Source organism: Pelobates fuscus, chromosome 11 (assembly GCF_036172605.1).
Source record: "Pelobates fuscus isolate aPelFus1 chromosome 11, aPelFus1.pri, whole genome shotgun sequence".
NCBI classification, from domain to species: domain Eukaryota; kingdom Metazoa; phylum Chordata; class Amphibia; order Anura; family Pelobatidae; genus Pelobates; species Pelobates fuscus.
The window spans coordinates 35,799,957-35,818,424 of NC_086327.1; the positions used below are offsets into that span (position 1 = coordinate 35,799,957).

Here is an 18,468-nt window from a genome sequence, read left to right on the forward strand (position 1 = left end):
TATGGGTGATTGGGAATTGGGCAAAAAGATGAAAGTGATGGGTTTTAGAAAAAGGGTGAAATGTGCTAATGAAGGCTGAGTGGGGAGAACACTGGGTAAAGGGTGTTTGTAGAGAAAATATAATACTATCTCTAATAGGAATATAAAGAGGATTTTTGATGGATGGCTAAGGGAGATGGGAATAAATGAAAATGATGATGGTGGTGTATGATACATGTTTGGCTGAGTGTGATGAAAATTATCTAAGAACTTGGAGAATGCAATGAGCAATGAACTTTATTCATTAAAACCTAAATGTGACATCCAGAACTTATCAGCGTGCTGGACATTACCATATAAGTCTAACATTGGTTCTGTCTGTTAGTCTGCAATATCATAGCACATCATGGATTACCGGAAGTTGCCTAACATGGTCATGGGCTGTCTAATTAGGGCCCACATGACCATTTTACATCCTGAGTGTGACGGCTAAATTAGGAATGAATGTGAATTGACATGCACGCCCACAAAGGTAAAAGGAGTGCAAAGAAGTGTCACTGGCACACTGTACAAAATGGCTGCAACTAGAAAAATATCTGAAGAGACCAAAAAAAAAAAAAAAACATAGAAAAATAAGCATAATGCTTGGAATCAGATGAAGATAAAATGTGAGAGCTGTGACAGGGTAACTTGAAAAATAAATATTTATTTAAACAGGAATTCACTATTTTAATCATTGACATAAAAGGTAAACAAAAGATTCTTTCATGTATACATTTGCGAGCACATGTTTTCCATTCATTTGTTTTTGCATTTCCCAGCTGTTAACAATTACTCTCCTCTGTTACTTAATGCATTTATCACAGACACTCCCCTTTGCTTTGCTTTCCTTACTCGGAGCTGTTATTTTATTCTTTCCCCTGTGTAATGCTCTTGTTTCTTGTCAGATGCCAGTGTAACGGACATGCAGATACATGCAATGAGCTTGATGGGACTAACTGCCCGTGCAGCAACAACACAGAAAGTTCAAACTGCCAGAACAATGCCCAGATTGACAAAAGAGAATGCTACAAACATCAGGTAGTGTGAACTAGAGACTTGCCAATCTCTAGACCAGGCTTCCCCAAACTTCGGCCCTCCAGATGTTGCTGAACTGCAACTCCCATGATTCTATGAATGAAATAGGTAGGCTGAGAATCATGGGAGTTGTAGTACAGCAACATCTGGAGGGCCGGAGTTTGGGGAAGCCTGCTCTTGATCCACGTTTCACCAAAATGTAATCTAAACATAATAATCAAAAGTGAGGACAATTGTTCAAAACAAGAATATGTACACACATACGTCCCAATACATGAAGGTATGAATTGTGAGAGAACCGTAACCATAACCAATTAAGTGTGCTGTAGTGGTTATGCTGTTTGGAGAGTTCCTCATAGAATAAGTGAGTTTATTTGAAAACCAACACTTAAAGACATAAACAGCCCTTTTAATTGCTGGTCTGAAACATTGCTTTTTATACATCTGTATTAAAGTGTGATACACATATTTCGCAAATATTGATTTCTGTTGTTTTTTGGATAAAGCACTAGGAGACAAAATTTAGTGTTTTGGGTTTTAACTGCCTTTTTTTTATGCTTCATGTATTGTCAGGTACGGATCGATACCACTGCGAGATTGTTTAGTTATGTGTAACAGGTTCTGCTACTGCTGTGTAGGGAGGAACATACTGATCAGTCTTTTAACCTGACACCCAAAGAAAATAAAATCCTTTATATTATTCAACTGAGCATTAATGTTATTATGAAACAAGTCCATTCAAGCTGAAGCGGGAGGGGGAAGGGGATGGGAAGGGGTATACCTGTATTCACAATATGCACCTGGCCTTCCCTTGTTAATATAGTTATTCTGTATTCAACTCTTTAAAAAGACACTCCAAGTGGCCACGCGTTAGATGTCATTGGTTGGATTTTAAACCAAGTGAATTTAATAAATGAAAAATATTTTGAACAAGTTAATTAAGTAAAACTTAACAACCAAGTAAAACTGTGCTCAGAATATTTCTGTCCCAAAAAATTTAATAACAAGGTACACAATGCAACTTTTTAAATAGTGACATTATAATTCCATCATGAGATTTATTTATTTTTCTTTCTTTGCTCTAATTTTTGTTCTTGGTTTTACTTAGATACCCAAGATGATTAAAATGACTATGTTTCTTGTATATAGGGTGAGACAAGTCTAATAGGCAACATGCTTTGTCTTTTCTTCACTCCGAATATGTAATCCACTACTCTTATTGTTTATTTCCTCTATTTTTCTTTTTCTCCTCTCTTTTATTTATTCTTATTTTATAAACCACATAATCGTTAGGATGTACAGAGCTATTGTATAAATATCTATACTCTTATGTATGCATTATGCAAATGTATACAGTCAATAAAATGTTGAAATAAAAGAAAATAGCGACAAAAAGCCCATATTGTATTACATAGGAATATACAAGTTCTATCAGTAGTATCTTTACGTTTGTCTCTAGGGAATAAGATGTTTCTTTTATTACTCAAGAAGTTTTATAGTGCACCTTGTTATTTATCTTTTATTTTTTTTTCAGGTTGGATTATAATTGATTTTTCTCTTTTTTTTTTTTTTTTTTTTTTTTTTTTTTCATATTATAAATAAAACATGACGTCTGTCTTTTTCTTCACACCCACCTTCAGTTTTATGTTTAGTAATATCTCACATATCATGTATAGCTGCACTATTTCAAGTGCTTTCATAATATTTTACCTAGTCCATGGAAAAACAATCTGTCTTCTAGCTGTTATGTTTGCATTATTGCTTTCTCATATTTACCTTCTTTTCCACAGTGTTCCAAGTGCAAAGATTCTTTCAATGGTAACCCAGTGAATGGTCGACAGTGTTACAGACTGATGACTGTGGAGCAGGAGTACTGTTTTGATCCAACTTCACAAAGCAACTGCTTTCATGAACCCAACATCCAAAATCTGCCTTTTGGACGTACTGTCTTCTTTGGGGTTCAGCCAAAATTTACTAATGTGGACATTCGAGTCACTGTGGATGTTACCTTTGGCAGTGTGGATGTTTATGTGTCCACTTCCTCAGACAGTTTTGCTGTTGATGTGGACTCCTTAACGGGTGTGCACTCTGTTCGTGTATACAAGCAGATTGAACGTGATGAGCAAGGAGTACCCGAACCACTAACTGCTAGTTATACCAATGGGAGCTTGTGGTATCCGTTGGGCAAGGTTAATTGGATTCGTGAGGAGCGCCCTCGCGGGTTGATTACATACATCACTGTCAGGAATAAACAGACAGTATTAATTGTACGTGGTGTGAAGGATCGTGTAGTTATTACATACCCCCATGAGTTGCACAGCCTCAAAAGCAGCCGATTTTTCCTTCTGCTTCTTGGAAACTCATCCACTGGATCAGGAGAGTCTCAGGGACTGCTTTTCTTTCGTCAGGACCAGGCACACATTGACCTCTTCGTTTTCTTTTCAGTCTTCTTCAGCTGCTTCTTCCTATTTCTATCAGCCTGTGTCCTTCTTTGGAAGGTTAAGCAATGGTTGGATGTCCGTAGAGAACAGAGGCGACACCTGCAAGAAATGAGTAAGATGGCCAGTCGGCCATTTGCCAAGTTGACAGTGTATTTTCAGCCAGATGTGGAGCTTTTGGGAGGGTGCCACCCAAGTGGACCAGTTTTACCACCACTACCACACCATCATCATCACCATCACCACCATCATCGCTCAAAACCTCGAGTAAAGTCATATGACCCTTCGGCTCCACAGCCTCCTTCTTTGCGCCACTCAGACCCTTTTTTATCACAGTTATTAGGCTACACATATTCCAGTTTTCGAGTGGGGCCCATAACTCTTGAACCCACGGACGATGGCATGGCTGGCGTGGTCACTCTACTCCTACAACTTCCTGGAGGAGCTCAGGCTCCAAACAGAGCATGTTTGGGTTCTGCACTGGTAACTTTGCGACATAACCTTCAAGAATACTGTGGACCCAGCCATATTGTAAGCAGCTCCCGAAAGGGACTTCTCAGCCATGAGAACTTAACTAGCATGTCCATTTAAGTTTGGTGGGTGATAAAGACAATCCACCAAAGAAAAAAGACATTAAACAACAATTCTAAGAAATCGGGAGGGGGGGGGGGGGGGGGGGGAACATTCCCAAATCGTTGTTACTTGGAGACTGTTACACAGTTTAGAAAAAAAACTTACATTTGAATGAACTTTTTCAGCACGAGGAAGATGACAATGGTTTAGTTCAATAAACACTTATTTTATTTTTATTTTCTTTCTGAGAAAAACTTGCTCGACACTACATCATAGTCCGTAAAGGTCCGTTTGTACGGCAGGAGCCCAAACAGTGCCTTGTACATAGGCATACAAATGTATCCATCAATTGTCCCCAATTTATGGTCTGTACAGTAAAATGTCCAGTCTCTTAAGTAGCTGTTTAAATTATTTGATGTTTCAAATCCATATTGGAAGAGAACCAAGCAGAAAAATATCTACAGGAAGGGCTCCTTTCAGTGATGGGAAAAAAATATTTATTTAATTTTGATTGGGTTATTACGTAAGCATTTTAAACTTTTAATGGGACATGTTTTATTTACCACTTCTCCCCCAACATTTACTCACTATGCCCCACCACCACCACATATAATGTGGTATGTACCTCACAGATGCCTTTAAAACAGGCAGTTTCACAAGTACAGCACTTTATCACAATAGCTTAAAATTCTCAACACTAACTACTGCTCCTGACCAGTGTCATAAATCGATGGTTATGTGTGTAAGGCACAGCACACATACAGATGAAGGGGCCAATGCAATTTTTTTTTTTAAACCCCTTAAGGACCAAACCTCTGGAATAAAAGGGAATCATGACATGTCACACATGTCATGTGTCCTTAAGGGGTTAAAAGCCAAGTGATTTGTGTGCTTGGTTCATCCTGATGTCAGTAAATCCCAAATTTACCCAAAGAAAATATCAAAGGTTTGTAATAAACTAGTCCACAGCAACATACATAATCATGTAGTGATTTTTATTTTTCATTACCGGTAATGTCAGTGTTAAAACCTCATTGTACTATGATACACGCTAAAACAAGTCCACATTTACATGATCATTTGAAGACAGTAGAAAATACAGCAAAATTAACCAATGCACTTAATGTTGTTTAAGAACGCTGGAAACACATTTATCTGTCCCCAACATTTGAACTACTTGTCTTAGGGCCACTTTTGCCGACCGATCGGCATGTAAGTTGCCAAAGGCATATTCAACAAGTTATATGGGGACTCATACAGTGTTGTTTTAGTAGAGCATTTTTCCTTACCTCCAGTTTCAACAACATTTCTATACCTTAATATTCTGCATTGTGGATTTCAGGGCTAGCTGTTCTATTTACACAGTTGGTTTATAGATCTAAATGGGAGTTTATGTTGGTCAATCTAAAACGGTTTGCATGTTGGGTTAGAATTTTTCAAACCATTTATTATTTCCTTAATGCATTCTTTTCTTTCATGATAATGCATTTCACCTACAAGTTATGGAACTCCTTATGCAAAGACTTAGACACATTTTGAACAGATCTTGTCTTGTGACAACTGCACACCTGAAAAAAAATGCCATGTTAAACATAAAATGTGGCTTCAGAAAAGATTGTGCTGAGCCGAAATGTCGCCTTAAAGGTGTAAAAATAAACTCCTCTTCTTGTAAGCACTGATTGCCTGGTCTTTCATGTACTAATAACAAATTGGCCTGTCTGAGCTTTTGGCACCGACTTGTTTGTTCATATTGGCAGGTGACATTCTCTTTGTTGTATGCATATGAAAAACAAGCAGCAGCCGTCAATCAAGGCTCAAAATTTCAAATCCTACTACTAAACAATCCCAAAAGTTACTCACCACTGTAAGCCTGTAGGATCCATGGCCCACTCACTAGAGGCCAGTGTCTTCTCTAGTGAGTGTGCCATTGATCCTACATGCTTACAGTGGGGTCTGAATTTTGCCTTGTTACTAATGACTAGTGGAAAGTGAAAATGTTGAGTCCTGACCTGAACATTAAAGACAGATGGTGTCATTATACATGTGGCAATAAAATTACTTGCTGAACTGATTTGTAAAGTTAAAGGGACACTAGTAACTGGCTAATAACTGCTTTATCTTACTGAAGAGGTTATTGTGTCTGGAGTTCTGTGGTGCACTTCTTCTGATTAGTGTTTTGTTCTTAATGGTTTAATGCTCAGTAGCCCATTACTCTCTTCTGCTCGGGCTAATGAGGATACATTTGTCTTAGTAGCAATAAGTGGCAGGGATTGTCTAGTAACTGCTTACTGTTTTAAGCCCATCATAGCTGCTCATATATGGTATAGGCTTAAAACAGGAAGTATGTAATCTGTGCCTTAGCCATATCTTCATTGTGGTTGGCCTGTGGGTGGCCAAGGACCCTAATTCAAAATGACTTAACACTGAATGGAGGGGCAGCAGCAGAGGGCTCCACGCACTATAACAAATTCAATGAGATGAAATGGTTATAGAGCTTGGAGTCTCCCTTTAAAGTAACAGTTGACACAGGAAGTGAATCAAATTTTAAATGCATAATACAGATTATGCTTGAAAAATACATGCAACAGTAAAATAAAAATATTTGAAAAACAAACATTTTGTGTTTGCTGTAAATGTATGGGATTTGGAACTTCTGCAGTGAAATCACCATAGACCTTGGAGTTACAGAATTGGATCAGATCTGTCCACAAATAGGATGTTCAAAGTGTTCCACTTCATTTACTATAAAGGATAATTAAAAGGCACATCCACTTGGGCATTTTACTATAATTCCCTGTGAGGTTATATGAAGCTTAGGGAGACTCTTTTTCTTCAAATTATTGGACAAGTGCAAATGTGATCCTTCACAATAAAATGACACCTTGTTGCAGCAGATAATATAGCTGTTTAAAAAATGTCATAGTAAATTCTACATGCAACAATGGACAAGTAAAAAAAAATCTATATATATATATTTGCTTGCTGAGCATTAGGTCCGCCGTCTAAACCTTGCATATACATATATTTTCTCAAAACAAAAGGGCATATAGAAAAGTCCTATTTAAATAGGACCACCCAAGCATTTTCCCATAACCAATAGCAATCAAATTATTGTAAACTATATTTTACTTTTCCTTAAGAGTTGGAATTGGTTATTGCCAAACCAGGACGGAACAATAATCCATACACAATGCAACACTTTTTATTGTATTGAAACACAGTAATCACGATATCTCGGCCAATCTTGCCCTTTCCCCTAACTACGAGGGATTTGTGGGATATAAAGTTAAGTAACTGGGAGCAGTTTAGCTGGTAATTTGCAGAATAGCTCCATAGTTATTTTTATCAGCAGTGCTGAACACTACCACAGAACAGACTCCCTCACTAAATGTCTAAGGAACACTGTCCATGGTGGGAGAATTGTATAGTGTGCGTACACCATACAAGTAGTTGAATAGCAGACGAAGAGGCTTCAGCTCTTAAACAAATGGAGAAGGGGCTTATACCTTGCACATGACTTTAGTTATAAGCAACAGAGTGCAAAGAGCAAGTTGGAGTCTCGTCTTAATGTTAAGCTCTGTTTGGACATAACCATAAAAGACAGGGATGTGGAACTGCACTCAATCCCCTCAGTGATAAAAATCTGGGTGCAACCAGGCCGGTCCCAGTACCAAGAGACCAATTGCTTGATAAAATTATGTAAAAAAGGTCCAGGCACTCCAGAGTACAAAAAAGACAATTATTGACTTGGCTGTGGGTTAAATAAATTGCCTTTTCCTGGCTAATCATGGCAGCATCACTTATGGGTACCTCTGCCCCTAACCAGATCAGGACAGGATCAACCAATAAAAAAAAGAGACTGGAGGCATAAAGGTCTCTCCTCCCATACGTCAGTCTTTTTTCCTGTCCTTAACCGGACAGACAGGTTTCATTTACAACCTTCCTTTTCTTTTTTTCTTTTTTTTTTTTTTTTTTTTTAAAGGCCCAGTTCAGCCTCTCTGTTCCTGAAGGACCCAGGACTAACTGGGTCAGATTCAAAATTAGAGTTTTGAATCTTCTCTCTGTCCTAATAATGAGTTCTGAGGAATACGGCTCCATAGAAATTTCAGAAGCCTCATATTCCCTAAACAAAACTTAGAGGCATTCAGGGATAAACTTTTTCTCTACTTTATTCGGGAGTTTCTCCTATTCTATTTTTCTATCATTTCGTGTACTTATTGGTTTTGTTTAAAATCGTGCGTTCGGGAGTTAATCGTGCTCGCAGGTGGGTAAGCCTTGCATATTAGTGAGTATTCCCTTGTTCGTATCACTTCTTAGCGGCATTATTTTCTTTTCTAAGGGATTCCCGCCTTAGCATCAGTTAGTTTATAGCCTTGTTCTCAGGATTTGGCGCAAACGAATCTGAGAAAATGACACGAGTACTCAATGCTTTGCTATGGACGTTCTGCACGCTAAATGCGATTTTCACATCCAGCGTCACCCACTAGAGGCTGGATTAACCCTGCAATGCTTCTGTGAAACTGCTATGTTTACATCGAATGGGTTAAAACCTGGGGGACCTGGCACCCAGACCACTGTATTGACCTGAAGTGGTCTGGGTGACTATAGTGTCCCTTTAAGCTGTAGTTGTTCTGGTGTCTATAGTGTCCCTTTAAATAAGGGTAGAGGTTGTTAGTAAGTCTATGTATATAGATTCCCAGATCTTTGTTGTATAGTGACAGCTTATACATTTAGTATCAAGATAAATTGAAAAAAATGATTATAGAAACTCATTAGTGGTATTCACTGTTGTATAATTCTTCTCTCACCACCAATACTTTACAATTAGTATACTTTTGAGAGAAATCCACTCTGCGTTGTGTATTAATAGTGAATGTTATATCCCTGTCACCTCTTCCAAGATCTAACATATATCTTTATCCCCTTGTCCAGATAAATATATGACTAGCACTACTAATGTATTCTACCCGATATTACAAATAAACAGCTAACACCATAGTTCTTACCAGAGAGAAAACTTTACTTAGCATCTGCCCAGTTAAATATTACAGAAGAAGAATGTTAGAGTTATAGTATTACAGAGTTACAATACATTCATAACACTCACACATTCCATCTATCTAATAATATCTGCTGTATTGTGTGTGTGCTGTGAGATGTTGTGTGCAGTGTGTGTCTTACCGTCTTACCAACCTAGACTAATGTGATGTATCTTCTATTTTTAAAGGAATTTGTTCCCATGTTGTAAATAGCCACTTCATCAGCTCAATTGATATGTAAATATGATTTACTTTCCCAAGGCCCAAAGTGTTGTCCATCCCGTTATTTCTCTCCCAAGGATGTAATGTGTAAATAGACAAAAAGACCACCCAGGTGCAGCAGTATATTGTAGGAAAAAAAGATTAATTACTTCCCTTTAAATCTAGGCTGTAACAAAAGGATTCCTCAAATCCTCACAAACCAGTATACAAAACAAGATACACCTAGAAAAAACAAAAGCAGAGAACACTCATAGGGTAACACCATTAAGTAGAGATGTCCCTGCTAAAAATATTGCACTCACAGAATAAAGGAGTAATTCAAGCCCATCAGATTATCTTTGGATCTTGCAATGAAATTCCTCAAGGGTGCATGCAGAGAAAAGAAGAACTGGACATAGTGTAAAATCTTAATGATGTAAAAAAATACGCTTTTAATTGAAAAACTTACAAACAGTAGGAAATAAAAATGCTCATCAAAGATCTGTGTCCCTCTCTCCAAGGTGGTGAATGGAAGGAGCAGGTCACAGAATTGCAGGTAGCTCTACGCAATATTTCTGATTTAATTGTGTTAGACTTGCAAAGGTCGTCGTATCAGGGTCCCTTTACCTGGTGCACGGACAGGCAGTGTTCCCGCCACAATATTATTCGACCTTTTCCACTTTCTGGTGTGCGCTTTGATATATATATATATATATATATATATTTCGTTCTCAGTATAAGTCCAGAAGGGAAGGTAGGGAAAGCCAGGGAGAGTGAGATAGTCTTTAGGGAACAGTTGTACAAGGCAGGTACTGCCACAGTGCACATTTAAGGTTCTATTCTTCTTAGCAGCTATAGTTAGTGATGTCCCGAACGGTTCGCTGGCGAATAGTTCCTGGCGAACATCGCAGGTTCGCGTTCGCCACGGACACAATGTTCGGTCCGCCCCCTATTACTATTTTTAAAAAAAAAAAGGTCCCCCCTCCCTGAGCGGGTGGGGGCCCTAAAGTAAAAAAAGGGGGGAGGACCTATTGTCCTGGCCCCCACCCCTCAGCGGTGGGTGGGGGCCCTAAACACAAATTGGGAGGGACCTAATGTCCTCCCCCCTGACCCCATCCCTGAGCGGTGGGTCGGGGCCCTAAATACAAATTGGGGGAGACCTATTGTCCTCCCCCCTGCCCCCACCCCTGAGCGGCGGGTGGGGGCCCTAAATACCAATGGGGGGGACCTATCGTCCTCCCCCCGGAGGGTGGGACCTATTGTCCTTCCCCCGGCCCCCACCCCTGAGCGGCGGGTTGGGGCCCTAAATACCAATAGGGGGGGGACCTATTGTCCTCCACCCCGGTCCCCACCCCCGGAGTGGCGGGTGGGGGCCCTAAATAACAATGGGGGGGAACCTATTGTCCTCCCCCCCAACCCCCACCCCTGAGCGGCGGGTGGGGGCCCTAAATACCAATAGGGGGAGACCTATTGTCCTCCCCCCGGCCCCCACCCCTGAGCGGCGGGTGGGGGCCCTAAAAAAAATGTCCCCCCCGAGGTGACTAGGGGTCCCCAAACCCCTAATCACCCTCTCCTCCCCCCAAAAAATGATCTCCCTACCTATCCCCCTCACCCTAAAAATAATGAGGGGGGGACATTTAACTAAGAACCTGTAAAAAAAAAAAATAACTTACCATTCGATGTTTTATTTCTTCTAAAATCTTCTTTTTTCAGCCCCAAAAAAGGCCAAATAAATATCCATAACAACCGACGCAATAAAAAAAAAAAAATCCATCTTCACTCGGTGAGGGCTCCGCGCAGACTGATAAAGCCTTGCCCCGCCCTGCGATTAGACTCAGAGCACTCTGATTGGTGCGTTTAAGCCATCCAATCAGAATGCTCTGACAGGTAAATGAAGAGACTGACAGGTAAGTCTCTACATTTACCTGTCACAGCACTCTGATTGGTTGGTTTGAAATCCACCAATCAGAGTGCTCTGTGTCATTTTACACAGCGTGGGAAAGTTCTGTGGAATTTTCCTACGCTGTGTAATTTGACTCATAACACTCTGATTGGTGGATTAAGTACAGGGGAATATTCACTAAATACCAAACATTGTTATACAGGGGAATATTCACTAAATACCAAACATTGTTATATAGGGGAATATTCACTAAATTCCAAACATTGTTATACAGGGGAATATTCACTAAATGCCAAACATTGTTATACAGGGGAATATTCACTAAATGCCAAACATTGTTATATAGGGGAATATTCACTAAATTCCAAACATTGTTATACATGGGAATATTCACTAAATACCAAACATTGTTATATAGGAGAATATTCACTGAATGCCAAACATTGTTATACAGGGGAATATTCACTAAATACCAAACATTGTTATATAGGGGAATATTCACTAAATGCCAAACATTGTTATACAGGGGAATATTCACTAAATACCAAACATTGTTATATAGGGGAATATTCACTAAATGCCAAACATTGTCATAGAGGGGAATATTCACTAAATACCAAACATTGTTATACAGGGAAATATTCACTACATGCCAACCATTGTTACATAGTGGAATATTCACTAAATACCAAACATTGTTATATAGGGGAATATTCACTAAATGCCAAACATTGTTAAATAGGGGAACATTCACTAAATGCCAACCATTGTTACATAGTGGAATATTCACTAAATTCCAAACATTGTTATATAGGGGAATATTCACTAAATAACAAACATTGTTATACAATTGTTATACAATGGCTGGTTTAACCCCTTAAGGACACACGACGTGTGTGACACGTCATGATTCCCTTTTATTCAATAAGTTTGGTCCTTAAGGGGTTAAGCCAATCAGAGTGCTCTTTGTCATTTTACACAGCGGGGGCAAATTCCAAAGAACTTTCGCCCGCTGTGTAAAATTACACAGAGCACTGTGATTGGATGGATTTCAAGCCCACCAATCAGAGTGCTCTTTGTCATTTTACACAGCGTGGGAAAATTCCAAAGAACTTTCGCCCGCTGTGTAAAATTACACAGAGCACTGTGATTGGATGGATTTCAAGCCCACCAATCAGAGTGCTCTTTGTCATTTTACACAGCGTGGGAAAATTCCAAAGAACTTTCCCACGCTGTGTAAAATGACACAGAGCACTGTGATTGGATGGTTTGCAAGCCATCCAATCACAGTGCTCTGTGTCATTTTACACAGCGTGGGAAAATTCCAAAGAACTTTCCCACGCTGTGTAAAATGACAAAGAGCACTCTGATTGGCTTAAACCCACCAATCAGAGTGTTCTTAGCCTAATTGCAGGGCGGGGCAAGGCTTTATAAGCTCATTCGCGCAGAGCCCTCCATGGGTGAAGATGGATTATTTTTTTGCGCTCGGGTTTTTTCTTTTTCGTCAGGTTTTTTTTTTTGCGCTCAGGTTTTTTTATTTTATTTTAAGGGTATGATGGCTTTTTATTTGCCCGTTTTTGGGGCTGAAAAATGAAGATTTTAGAAAAAAGAAGACGTCAAATGGTAAGTTATTTTTTTTTTACAGGTTAGTTATTTTATTCCCCCCTCACTATTTTTAGGGTGAAGGGGGTAGGTAGGGGATAGCTTGTATTTGGGTGGGGGTCACCTTGATTGGGGGGGATTTTCATTTAGGGCCCCCACCCGCCGCTCAGGGGGACAGTAGGTCCCCCCTTATTGTTTTTTTAGGGCCCCCACCCACCGCTCAGGGGTGGGGGCCGGGGGGAGGATGGTAGGCCCCCCCCACCATTATTATCTAGGGCCCCCACCCACTGCTCAGGGGTGGGGGCCGGGGGGGGAAGACAGTAGGTCCCCCCCTCTCTTTATTTAGGGTACCCACCCACCGCTCAGGGGTGGGGGCCAGGGGGGACAGTAGGTCCTCCCCTTATTGTTTTTTTAGGGCCCCCACCCACCGCTCATGGGTGGGGCCAGGGGGGAGGATGGTAGATCCCTCCCACCATTATTATCTAGGGCCCCCACCCACTGCTCAGGGGTGGGGGCCGGGGGGAGGACTGTAGGTTCCCCCCTCTCTTTATTTAGGGCCCCCACCCACCGCTCAGGGGGAGGACAGTAGGTCCCCCCCTCTCTTTATTTAGGGCCCCCACCCACCGCTCAGGGGGAGGACAGTAGGTCCCCCCCTCTCTTTATTTAGGGCCCCCACCCACCGCTCAGGGGTGGGGGCCGGGGGGACAGTACGTCCCCCCCCTTATAGTTTTTTTTAGGGCTTTTTTGTGGGTTTTAAAATTCGCCTGCCTATTGAAGTCTATGGCGGTTCGCCAGGTTCGCCCGTTCGCGAACATTTGCGGAAGTTCGTGTTTGCCGTTCGCGTACCGAAAATTTTATGTTTGCGACATCACTAGCTATAGTGAATTAAGCTCTATCTATTGGAAGATCAGACACATTCATAACCTGGATGTGAACATACCAGCAGGCAATCAGAATTGGGAGACTCAAATTTGAGCCAAGTATTTTCCATCTTTTCCATTTTTTTTATTAATCAATTCCAGAAAAAAGAATGACCCAGCACTCTCCAAATATAATGACGCATTGTTTTTTTTAGTGTGTATCAGGAAGCACACAAATGGCTAGTTTAAAAATAGGCTATTGCATAAGCTGATACATTGCTGTATTCTTTTTTTATTTGGAGACATATATATATAACCAGTATTTGTTTTTTGCTTTTTTCTATCTTTGGCAATAAAATTATATGTGACTTTTTCTAAAAAAAAAAAAATCACTTAATCGAGGATGGTAGAGAATTTGCTGGAGTGACATGTCTTGATTTTTTTTTGCTAAAATTTGCAGCTGCTTTGATAATTATGTATTTTTTTCAATCTAGAGAATAAATCGCTATTGTGTATTTTTTCCTGGACAAACCACTATTTTCCCATCTTTGCGTGTACAGCTCTCATGTTGTATTGGATCTGTCAGCGGCTTCTCCAAACAGTCAGTGTTTTAAATTGGTCTCGTAACTGAAAGGATCATTAGATCATCAGCCCAGAGGCCCCACAGGCAATTTCTGCACAACACATCCAGACTTCCTTGCAAACCAGAATTGTATTAAGAACATATGGAGCCTTGAAACCGCAAACCCATGTTGGGCCCCTATCCATACATAAAAGGAGAAACCCAAAATAGATATAGCTTTATTCACACGTGGTGTCATTGCATCCAGTCCTTCTTTTTTGTTTTAATGTGTGCTATAGACTATAAAGCTTCCATATAGCAACATCTTATTACCCCCACAGTTTTTTTCCTTTCAATTCTGCTTTGTTTATGCCACTTATAACTTCATGATTACACTCCCTCCTTTGCTACTTGCTTTTATACAGTTATAATGTCTTATTCCTTGCACTGGATCTCAATACCTGGGTGCATCCATTTTGCTCTTTTCTGTTCTCGATGTTTAGAGTTTGCCCCTTTAGTGGCATTCTTTTATCTGATGGATCATGGGTAAATTAGCTTAGCAGCGACAATGGAACTTTACATAAACTCTGCCCATTGCAAAAAATCTCACTCCCCACAAGAAAGAGTAGAGCCTATATTTTCTTAATTATAACAAAAAAAATGTTGTGGGCAGGCCAATGTCAATGACATGCAAATTTCGATGCACAGAATGTCATTAATTGGAGAGTAGTCTGCTAATGCACTCAGCCATTGAATGGTGACTGAATTGGCTTCTGCAGCTCTGCAGAAAGCAGAACCACATCACCAGAAGGAAAATATGACCACCATTTCATGTATCAGAGGCACATGGTGAGAACAATGGATGAAGCACATGGTGAGAACAATGGATGGCGGCCATTTTAACTCACAGACATTGTTGTGACTTTTATACACGGTGCCATCTCGCCGGTGTTCCATCTCGCACGGTGTTCTGCGGAATCTGCATTAAACTGTATCTTCCAAACTACTGAATGGATCTGGGTGAATTTTGGATATGTGGTTCACCCAGATCCCCTGGTTCTGAGGATATACTTTATATGGGGTTATTGCATGTTTTGGGGTCCCTGTGATATTTTTTATAAAACTGTATTCCTCTGCCTGTGATAATGAGATTACCCATTGTGTTCAGTAATCCTATTACAGGCAGAGGGGAGGATTTTGTGTGGGAGTGTCTGTGTGTATTGTACCGATTGATTGGTTGTTTTGTCCCTCCCTGTGGGCGGACCTGTATTCTCAACAACTGTAATAAAAACCAGGCTGGGAGTGCCAGCCTCAGTTCCTGTTTTAACCCTCAAAGTGAAGTGTCGTCTCATTATTGGGGGAGGATTTATTGTATGCTGTTCCAGTTTGACTGGTAGGAGTGTAAACCTATTCGCATGGTTTTTCCTATTCGGCTGTATACAGCATTCATATGCTAGAGAGGATTCCTATGCTTCTCAGATTTGGTGGTTGTGGTGTCTGCTGCAGTGCTTGGAGTCCTCAGGAAGCGCTAGGAGCATCAGTCAGCGGAATGTACCCAGTCGGGGTGCCAGCGGTTCCGTTACAGGGACACTCCACTGCACACAAAAAAAAAGAAAAATCACAATTTAGTAGATATTTAATTATTTATTTTTAAAATATTTTACCAGGAAAGATACATTGAGATTTCTCTCGTTTTCAAGTATGTCCTGGGTCCACAAATCATTGCATTGTGTGTATTTTTTCACTGGGGCTATACCTAAAAACAACTTGCAGAAGCTGCAGATCTCTTATCTGTTGTCTTGGCAAGTCCTCCACTTCTAGCCTCGTTCAGGCTTTTTGTGGCTGTCCAATCATAGACTTCTCAAAGCAGCTCAATGAGAAGTCTTTGCAAGGCAGGTGCCCTGTGCAATTGATGCCTCTTGAGTTTAGCATTAGTAAGAAGTAACAGGACCTGTTGTCTGATTGACAGCCGGGGGAGAGAGAGGTATGGGGGGTTGCAACCAGGTAAATTTACTAAAGTCTCAATTTCGATTGAAATCTGCACTTTTTGTTAAATGGAAAAAAAGAAGAGAACACTCTTTATATAAAAAAAACATTTCAGCGAGCTAAATTGTTTTAGGGGTTTGGAGCGCCCTTTACTGGTGTAGTTTAGGTATATAGATCATGTCCCATGCTACATCACTGTTTAACTCCTAAATGGCAGAGAATTAAAGCGCTTTGTTTATGTAGTTCTAATCCTAATCCCATTTTTGTATCCCTGTCCATATCCTTTCTCATCACAGCAACCATGACACATGGGCTGCAGGTACTGTGATTTTTCCTTTTGCAAGCATGTCTCACATTCCCTAGGGGATCGTAGAACAGTATGATAGATGTCACACAATTCTGAAGTTGATACCAATCATCCTGCTTGTAAAAGTGTTCTCAAGAAAGATAAATTGTGCCTCAAGAAGAGGGCTGTAAACACGAGCTGGGAATGGGTGGTACATTAATGTAACAGCTATCAGTCTGGGAAAATGACAGCGACTGCAGCACTCTAGCGGGAAAAGTGTTCAGTTAACATCTTCTAAATGAGAGACCAATTGTAGAATTGTAATATCATGTAGACAAATTGGATTCTGCAAGATATCTTCATTAGACTTGTCTTCGAGTCAAAAGGGGTCTCAGTACAGGCAGCACTGCTAATGTAAGACATTTATACAGGCCAGGCCCGGACTGGCCATCGGGCAAACCAGGCAAATGCCCGGTGGGCTGCAGCCGGCCTCACAGGATCTCCCCGGCCGGCCCATGCAGGGTTGGCGCTATCAGAGCGCCAACCCTGCTGTGTGCCTTCATGGGCCCACAGGCACTGACATGCTGCCGCTGGCTGGGAAGGGAGGGAGAGGAGGACCCAGGGAGCTCTACCCTGCAGCTCCACCGGGTTCATCTTGCGAGGTCGGAGAGTTGCCGCGGTTACCCCAGGAACTGCAGGGTAGAGTTCACTCACCACTAGGACCACCAGGGACTGCAGCACGGCCATCCTCCATGGCAGCATGGCTCCCCCACCCTCCCCCCCCCACCCTCCCAGGCTAAAGGTAAGAAGGGAGGGGGGATATAAAGTTTATTTTATTTTTTTAATAAATAATACATATTAAATATATTTACATCTTGCACCCCCCACACACACAATCCCTCCAGACATATTCACATACACAGCACACACAGAGCACACACACACTAACAGCCCACACACACACACATCACACTCACACTAACAGCACCCTCACACATCCACAGCACCCTCAGACACACGCAAAGCACCCTCACACATACACAGCAGCCTCAGACACACACACAGCACACTAACATCACACATCACCCTCACACACACACACAGCACCCTCACACTAACAGAACACTTACACACACAGCACACTTACACACACACACAGCACCGTCACACTAACCGCACACTCACACACAGAGCACACACACACCAACAGCACACAAATGCTTTAGCATTTATGAACACACACACAGCACACTCACACTTACAGTGCCCTCACACACACACACAGCACCCTCAGACACAAACACAACACCCTCACAGACACAGCACACTCACACACACAGCACCCTCACACATACACAGCACCCTCAGACACACACACAGCCCGCTAACATCACACAGCACCATCATACACACACACACACACACAGCACCCTCACACTAACAGAACACTTACACACACAGCACTCTTACACACAGTCACACACACAGCACCGTCATGCACACACAGCACCTTCACACACATACAGCACCCTCACACTAACAGCACCCTCACACACACAGCACCCCTCTTACACACACACTTCACCCTTCACACATACACACAGCACACCCAACACACCGCGCCCCTCACTCATACAATATGTCCAAACATATATATATATATATATATATATATATATATATATAATGAAAAAGTAGATGCTTGGCACTCTCCTTACATTTAAAATAAAGATATCTTGCCTGGGTGCTGTATCCACTGACGTCCAATATGCAGAAAAATAAAAAACGGGATGCTCTCGCAGGTCTTCATATAGGTGAAAAATAGTGCTTTATTAATACATAGGATGTATACAGAAATCGACGTTTCGACCCTGCTGGGTCTTTTGATCGATTGATCGGTCAATTTCTGTATACATCCTATGTATTAATAAAGCACTATTTTTCACCTATATGAAGACCTGC

At 41.1% G+C, this 18,468-nt stretch overlaps 1 protein-coding gene across 1 annotated transcript in view; it reads left to right on the forward strand.

Annotated features, from left to right (window-relative positions):
* The window catches only part of MEGF8 (multiple EGF like domains 8), a 66,247-nt gene extending 60,508 nt beyond the window's left edge, over window positions 1-5,739 (forward strand). The window contains exons 42-43 of the mRNA XM_063437189.1: window positions 927-1,059; window positions 2,847-5,739. Of these exons, the coding sequence (XP_063293259.1) occupies window positions 927-1,059; window positions 2,847-4,085 (1,372 nt within the window). The 3' untranslated portion in view covers window positions 4,086-5,739. The remainder of the gene's footprint in view (window positions 1-926; window positions 1,060-2,846) is intronic.
* Window positions 5,740-18,468: the final 12,729 nt, after the last annotated feature.